The 9,176-nt window shown below is 36.4% G+C and overlaps 1 protein-coding gene across 1 annotated transcript in view; it reads right to left on the reverse strand.

Moving 5' to 3' along the window:
- The window catches only part of alpha-Man-Ia (alpha-Mannosidase class I a), a 190,253-nt gene extending 181,929 nt beyond the window's left edge, over positions 1 to 8,324 (reverse strand). Inside the window, exon 1 of the mRNA XM_081732706.1 lies at positions 7,561 to 8,324. Within this exon, the coding sequence (XP_081588832.1) occupies positions 7,561 to 8,241 (681 nt within the window). The 5' untranslated portion in view covers positions 8,242 to 8,324. The remainder of the gene's footprint in view (positions 1 to 7,560) is intronic.
- Between the last annotated feature and the right edge of the window lie 852 nt (positions 8,325 to 9,176).

A 9,176-nucleotide genomic window follows, 5' to 3' on the forward strand; every position in this document is an offset into this window, starting at 1 on the left:
GTTTGGTGCATTCTGCATCGGAAACTGCTACCAGCTGGTCAGAGTATCAATGCAACTGTGTAGTGTCAGCAGTTGAGCTGTGCTCAACAAAAACTCAAAACTCTGGAGCCATCACATCTGAATTGCAAATGGGTCTTCGTTTACGGGACAACGCTAAGTCCCACGTGGCTAGGATGACTCAGGACACCATTTTCCGCCTTGGATGGGAAACAATATTGCAACCACTATATTCCCCGGGTATTGCACTGTCCGATTATCACCTGTTCCATTCTTTGGACAATGACCTTAGAGGACGCCAGTTTAAATCCCTAGTAAAAGTCCAAAATGCACCTGATACTTTCTTCGTTTCACGGCCCACCAAGTTCTACCGCGATGGATTGCATGGCCTTCCAGAACGTTTTCAGAAGGTCGTCGATGCTGATGGGGACTATTTTTGATCTTCCAGGTTAAGTGACATATCGATGATCGAAGGTGGTGGGTGAAAAAGCAACAAAGCTTTTCTTGGTTACCTTTGTATTTAAATTTAAGACCTTGTATACAGAACCTATATACACAAGATTGATTTTCTTTGAAATTTCACTTAATTTCTTTACGGTTTCCTGACAAAAATATTTATTTATTATTCGTGACTACAAAACATAATTATTTTATTACACTGAAAAGAAATAAAAGAGAGACCGAATGAAATCCAAATTGAACAAAAGCATTGTTTCTCACCAAATTTTCCATCCTCTATGTCTTTTAAAACACTTGTTAAAACATATAAAAATATGCTGTACTTACAAATCAGTTTAATACCTTTGTTTTATGGCTTTTTTTGTAGTACCTTGTTAAAACGTTTGTCTTCAAACTCTCAAATATAAATCGCAGTAAATTGTGTAATCTGCTGTCACGAAAAAAAAGTATCCTATTTTTCGATCGGTATAAGGAAGAGATACTATATCATTTTTCGATCGGTATGAAAAAAAAAAAAAAAAACAATATTTCTCCTTACTATTTTACCATAAATTATTAATTGTCAATGAACTTTGTTACTTTTAAATGAATGAAGCGAGATAATTTTACTATGATGTTTTAAAAGCTGGTCATTTGGGGGGGCCAGGAAACCATTTGGGGGGGCCCGGCCCCGGTGGGCCCCCCCTTGGCTACACCCCTGAATCACCCCAACTACATTATACAAAATTCAACGTCCAGACACTTGCATATACTGGTGTTGAGAGACGGAAAGATTAACTAACCACGAAGAGCTAATTAATCACACAATATTTCGATGTAAACTAATATCAAAACCAAGATAAGCATTGCCAGAAATCTTAAACAGAAAACTGGGACAGGGTCCTTGGTCATAAAAGAAAACACTGTCAGCGTTGAACAATGACAAAATGAATACGTAAATTTTACTATATTTAAAGAAAATAATGTAATCTATCCATTAAAATGCTACAATAGCAACAAAAGCGCCTGAGCTCCAATCTATAAACTTTGATTTACGGTTATTTGTGATTTCACGTTTAACAGAAACAAATATATTAAACTATAAATTATTTAAGTAGACCTTTTTTCATATAGTTTATTTTTTTAAACTTATCGTTCAAAACCTTTGTATTTTAATAAGTCTTTTCCAAAATCAATGCAAATGGATTGTGCAGCCATCTTTGGTGTTCTTTTAAACTATACATTTGTGGGCGTTTATATGCTTCTGGCCAATCCTTTCGACAATGAGATCTCGGAAACTACAGGCTCTAGAAAGATTACGTTTTCACTGATCGATTGCAAATTTTGTGTAGATTGTCCAGTTCTAATTGAATATTTAAAAAAAACATGGCCATTATTTCTTTATTACATTTTTACAGGTACATTGGAAGTTTTGAAATAAAAAAAAAATAAAGCATCATATCCTACACATTATACATTCCAACACTACATAATTGTACACGGTGGTTGCATACTTTCCGGCGTTTGTATCATGGCCAAATGATGATAAAACAAAGAATTGCCATTTCTCTACTCTAACAGTAAGTTGAATCTTTATTGTTTGGAGTGTTTTAACCAACGAAGAACATATATCACTGACGTAATTAATTGTGTGTGTAATGTATTTGCTTATTACATACTGCATGCAAGAAGAAAACATTGATCATACATGAATTAAAAACACCAACTAAAAGTAGGCTCAAATCTTGCAAACGGTGCGAGATATTGAAAAAGTAATAGAAACAATCTCCACTTTATGGTATCTCCTGCCAATTTTTATCAAGACGTCTTTCACTTGTGTCTGTAAAGGGACATGTACATATGTGAGGAATAACAAGGAGATTCATGCTTATATGTGAATGATGTGCTGTGTAGAGAGCGCAGGTCCAGCTAGTAATATTCTACAATACTAAAATGCTAGAAAAGTTTATATGTTTGTGGTCAATTCTTTCGACAATGAGATCTCGACAAACACAAGTGATAGAAACGTGTCGTTTTCGCGGGTCGATTCCAAATTGTATGTACATTTCCCAGTTCTCATTCAAAACTTGTCTGTATTTTTCTATTCCACATTTTACTCGTCGGTTTGGCCCTGCTAGTTTAATATTGCCATTAGGACGCTAAGGTTGACATCTTTGCGAAAGACAACCGGTAGAGGAGCTACGTATAGGAGGCTGCCGGACATTTCAGGCGCTTTGCTTCAATCTGAATGACAAAACAAATTGCACTCTGGCAACTTCGAAGACTTGTGGACCCACAATGAGGCGTACAGTACTCGGATATGGAATTATAAGAAAAAAAAGAGATATTTGCATTTGGTATCATCTATCACTTATCCAAGTTTGCCACAAACTCCCCCTAACATTCTATATCTTAAAATACTACATTTATATGTTGGTCTATAGCAATTCCTTCCTTTTGAGAGACTTCCTGGCCTTTACTTGTGTTCGCAAAGGAACTTACACAGATATAGCGGGAAGGAAGTTCACGCTCACAATAGAACTGTGCTCTGTGCAAATAGCGCATATTCAGCTAGTATTTCTTTTTTTCTTATAAAAAAAAGCACGATTCGCAGAAAAAAAGACTAAGGAGAGGGAAAAAAACGTCAAAAACAAATAAACAAACAATAGTGGAAAAGGATCCCACGAAACAAGTGTCTCGCACCTATATAAATGCATCTCTTCCCCTTATAGAAAGAGAAGAGCTATCGGCTATTCTCTGATTACTAATTCAGTCTGTTGATTTGACTGATTGTTGATATTACTGTCGCTTCCAAAAAAATTAATTGGAAAGACACGGTAAACGTGCTGCCCTTTATCAGTAATCAGAACTCTTTAACACTGTTGGTTAAGCTATAGTGTACACCTAAGAAATACAACTGAAATTTATAGTACTTGAATGAAATCAGTTTTCATTGCTTCTCAGTTAAAGGTGCTTATAAAAAGAAGAAATGTGCAATGTGAACTATTATTCTGAGCACAAATAATTGGACACGAAAGGACACCAACCATGTCTTCTCTTAAGGCAGCAACACCCTAAAAAAAGTCGCCAATTAATGGCTAATAAGTCCTTTCCCCAAACTTCATTTTTCAGTTCTCCTCCTCCTCCCACAGATGGTGGCTTTTCTAACCAATATTAAAAGATCAGGATGTAGTTAAGTATATTTTGGCGTATCATTAAGAAAAACAGACACATTGAAAGCATTTGTAATTTGGTTTAAAAAACACGGCAACATTAAAATACAGATCAGGGCAGGAAATTTTAGGCCTAAATCCAGTAGCCTGATCAGAGAGCTTGGTTAGCATTTGGCAAACAAAAGAAAAAGGCCTAATTCCTATTGCCACACTAGCCCTGATACAGAAATTGGAAAAAAACCAAACCAACTCTCCGACTATATCCATTTTCGGTATTAAATAAAGCAGACATATAATAAAATGAGCAGGTACAAGGAAAGATGGAAGAAAAGCGAGGAATAGGAAAAAGAAACATTGCCAAACATGGAAGAAACATTTCCAATCCCAAACTGAAAATTACGGAGAAAAAAAAAAAAAAAAACTCATCAGTCCAAGGACCTGTCTCAAGAGAGAATACTTAATAATGATATGGAAGGATGAAGTCGTTGGAGATGGTTTCCACATACTCAGACTTAGATCAAGTATTTGTGATGATGAATGAATGAAAAAAAAAAAGACATGATAAACCGCTTACCTCTGGTACAAGAGGTTTCTGCCGTTTCCTCCCACATCATCATTCCACCAATTACTTCAACATCATTCGTCCCCTTTAGCTTTAGTATATATCTCCGGCAATTGTTTCATGGCCAAATGATAATAAACAACGAAGTATAACGATTTCTCCAGTCTAACATGAATCTTTATTGTTTGAAGTTTTGCCCAATTAACACCATATATCACTGACATTATAATTATTTGAGCGTATAATGTATTTGCTTATTATATACTGCATGCAAGAAAGAAGAAAAAATGATCATATATGAATTAGAAATTCCAACCAGAAGTAGACTCAAATGTTGCAAATGGTTCGAGATAGTGAAAAAACAATGGAAAAATAAAATTCCTCTTTATGATACCCCTTTCTGATTTTTATCACGACGTCTTTCGCTTGTGTCTATAAAGGAACATGTACGAATATTGAGAGGAATGAGAAGGAGATTGATGCTCATATGTGAATGATGCCCTGTGTAGAGAACGCAGTTTCAGCTAGTGACACATGAAGTAGTTAAAGACTCACGAAGCGTTAACATTAGGAAAGAGTGATGAAAAATAAGCAGAAGCGTTAGAAAGGAGGGTCTGGAGCAGAATGAAGAACAGTAGTTGGTTAGAAAATATTAGCGCAAGCTGTCAAAAAGTCTGAAAAAAAGACTAAAGGAAACTGGTTAGGACATTATTATACAAGAAATTTACTTATTAGTACGTGATTGGGGCAGTAGCAGCATTTCAAGGTTTGCTGGATTTCCCATTTACATAAGAGTTTGGAGTATTTTTATCAGTAAGATTATATTAGTGTACAATTTATTAAAAAGCATGCTTTACTCAAACTAGGAGGATAACCGCCCTTCCCCACATGACGCCAATGGATTCGAGATGAAAGGTCCCGGAAGTAAAGAAAAAATTTTTTTTTACCCCATTCTGGTTCACATCTGGCGCACCACTAGAAATAATTGTTGAAAAATTATAACCCTTTTACTAATTATTTCTTGTCGTTCCCTAAAGGGTTTTCCGCTGAGCGACATAAAAATATCTCATTGGCATAGATGAAATTCAAGGGCGCCATAACAAGCAATTGTTGAAGAATTACAATCCCTTTACGATTTGCGCATAAATAGGGCTTACGAATATATGACATAAAAACACAAACCAACCTGTGCTAGGTTGCCACTAGCACGAATACCACCTAAACAAATCAGGGCACGGTGAAGCTTGTGTGTCCATGCGCTAGCATTCGAGTACGTCCGAAGAGAGCAGTCGCGTTAGCGATAGTAGGTATGCGCGTAAGCAGCCTTTGATAGTGAAGCAGTTTTCGTAACGACATTAGTTTCAATAGCATTTGTCATGATTTCATACTAGTAACGCTCCATTTGTAAACATAAAAAACAGGCTTTGTATACAATGAAAAATAACATAACGTTGGTGGGAAAGAACATCTAATAGGGTCATCTTTCAATCCACTTACTTAATTTATTCGTTGTTAAGCATTTGCAATAAATCTTACACTTGTAAACCGGAAAGAGTTGTATCACTTTGTATTTAACTCTCTTGCCTGCAGAAATTTCTCTTTCTTATAAGCATGTCTTTTCATGCAAAGTATTAAATTTTAACTGTAAATCTACCAAATTGTGGAGCGCCAAAAATAAACCAGCACTTTTTTTCCCCACCGTATATACAACTCGGAAATTGAACCTTTTTAAAAAGTTCAATTTCAGCAAATCTCACTTTTTATTATATATTTCAACTCGAAAAAAAAAAAATGCTGTGAAATGGGCAAAATCTTGCGTGCTAGGCCTATTTCATTTCATGTAGGATACATTTGTGAAAACAACGGAAGAAACATGTTGATTGATTTTCCAATAGGATTGTACAAGCAACGAAAATATATCGGGATCTAACCTCTTAAATGTATTGTAAGGTAGAAATTCGAAATGAAGAGTGTGGTTTTTATCACGTAATACTCCTCCATAAGGAAGACATGGCATGAAATGCTATGCAAAGCAGGACACATGTTCTCATGCCACCCTAAATTGTTTTCCCACTATCCATGTTTATGAGTTAGTGTCTGATGAAGACAACGTTATTGTCGAAACCGTAACAATGTAATTCAGTTATTAATAAACAAGTGCACATATACTCTAGTCAGAAGTGTTTATTGTTTCTTTAGTGAGTTGCAGAGTCGTAACGGATAGTTACTTATGCGCATACCTACCCTCGCTGACGTGACCGCTTCCTACAGATACTCAGTCGCTACTGCTCGAGCGTCCCTGCTGCGCACCTACGCTGAATTGATCAGATAGCATTCCAGCTTTTCAGTGACCATATACAACAATTTGGCTTGTGTTTTTAAATTGATTGTTGTTTTCACATAATGCAGTTTTATGGTATAAGCGCTCACGTTGCAGTTATACTAAGCCCTCCTAAAGTCAATCTGCACGTATTACCACAACTCCTTGCTTAAGAAACACTTTCTAGGGCAGATAGAGTGCAGTTTCTGCTAAGAGAACATAGTTCATATTTCATGAATATAATTATCCCCTGGTGCATCAATCTAGTACAGGTATGAAATATATTCATGTGTCTTGCAACTTTTCATGTCTCATGGACATTTATTTGATAGGATATTCCGCCCCCTATCCCCAAAAGTCTATTTAGCCACTACATTAGTAGAATGTTGTTATAGTGGCAGTTGGAAATATGAGAAGGTGAGGATTCATTGGTTTTGTTATTTTTAAACAGTACTAACTTGCATCACTTTAACAGTTGGAAGGTACTAATTTTGCGCAGTCATATAATACAGATGAATACGTACCTAGCGAAGAGCAAAGAAGGCATGAAATTACAAAATATCTGGGATTTACAAGTAAACAATGTAAAAGAAAGAGGAGTAGTAATTCTAGGTAAGATACATTAAAATAACAACAAATAAACAGTAATACGAAGTTAAAACCTGGTCTATGTGGGTCTAATCCGGGACCGCCATCTGCGGAAGACTATTTGGACTTACAAACGTTATTATATCAGGGTCAACAGATGTGTTTCAGTATAATCTTTACACCACTTACTAGGCATTCAAATCCCTCCCACACCTTCACATGGAATGATATAATTATCGAAGACAATGAAACTGTCTTTTTCACGCAAATTTAACTTTCCATTGAATAGTTCATACTGCCCTCGAGTATAAAAATGAGATACAACTAATCTGCTCATGGCATGGTATTCTAATTATAAGTGCAAGTGCAGAATTTTTAAAACAAGGGTAACCCATTTGTTACATACGGTCCAGATTGTACACAAAACAGTAGTACTTAAATTTCAACAGAAACTAGTGCAAGTGTAAATTAACAAATCTTACCTCTTTGACTTTATCCCTCTTTTCACGAATAAGAGGGTCACTATCTTCACCTCCCTGAATAACGGGGTAACGATCACTTACAGCAGGGGGTATCGTTACCGGTGCTAATCTCTTATCCTCTTCGAGATTTTCCACTTTTTCCTCCACATTTACATTCACTTCATTAGCATTCCTTTCGACGTTCACTTCGTTGGGTAATTCATGTTTCGCTTCTTCACTAACTACATCTTTGCTAACTATTTTCACTACATTTGGTCTCTCTAACACTTTCTGATTCTTCATATTATCTAACTCTCCATCTTCTTTAATCTTTTTTAACAGTTTCTCTTTGTCCTCTATTTTGTGTGGATCAGGATAATTTAAGTCATTATGTCTAATTAATTTCACTACTCCCGGATTTTCACTTATATCCTCACCATACGGTGGAGCAGGAATTAATAAATCTGGTCCAGCTTTATGCACTATACCTGCTGCTACATTGTATACACTATGCACAGTACCTGAACCACCACGAAATTCAGGCAAGAAAAAAAATGCACCGAAACATACTACTCCAAACGTCAAGAATACTAAAAGAATCAAATATTTTTCCCTCGGTCTAAAAGATCTACGCGAAAATGACGGCACTGGAACACCATTTACAAATCTTTGGTATGTGGGCAATATTCCTGTGGCTGTCATTTTCTTGCCCACACCACTCACACATACACACGATCGCCAGCAAGTCGTCTTCCGTCCGAATCTTATCTGTTTCACATAACCAACTGAGCATCGACATGTATTCAATGTTGCCAGGCACATAATGACAGTGAATTCTACGCAGAATCCATAAATTCCACTAACTAAATATCAAAATAAGCCAAAAGAGGCATTCCGTACCAGACTAATCTTGAGAAAATTCTGCATACAGCAACACAAAAAAGAAAAAAAAGTCATTGGGCCTTATGCAGAGTCGTTTTGAAGTATGATTAGCGTCATACTAAATGCGTGACTACTGCAGGAAACATGTTAATCTTAGTCTTTAGTGTGGCTCTAATCACGCGTCAGAACGACTCTGAATAAGGCCTATTATAACTACTGTGCCGATTAGCGTTGCATCGAATCAAGCCTTTAGGAAATGCGCCCACAAGAGGGGTCACTTCGGAGCTGTCTTTTCAAACGTTTCCGAAGCATAACACAACTTGGTTGAAAAAAGTTGAAACTAATAATTATAAGCGCTACACCGATTATCCCACTAAAACGATTGTTGCATCCCTTGCACTGTCGCAAAACGGTACGGAATGAGTCCCCAAATCAAACGACTAAAATGTTCCATACGTTTATAATAGGGATGGCCAATTCCGGAATTTTTACTTTCCGGAATCCGGAAAGTAAAATCGGAAAATTCCGGAATTCGGAAAAATTCCGGATTTCGGAAAAAATCCGGAATTCGGAAAAATTCCGGAATTTAGAAAAATTCCGGATTTCGGAAAAAATCCGGAATTCGGACAAATTCCGGAATTCGGACAAATTCCGGAATTTAGAAAAATTCCGGATTTCGGAAAAATTCCGGATTTCGGAAAAATCCGGAATTTAGAAAAATTCCTGAATTTAGAAAAAATCCGGAATTCGGAAAA

This window comes from Thermobia domestica, chromosome 1 (assembly GCF_964235325.1).
Source record: "Thermobia domestica chromosome 1, izTheDome1.hap1.1, whole genome shotgun sequence".
In the NCBI taxonomy this organism is placed as follows: Eukaryota; Metazoa; Arthropoda; class Insecta; order Zygentoma; family Lepismatidae; genus Thermobia; species Thermobia domestica.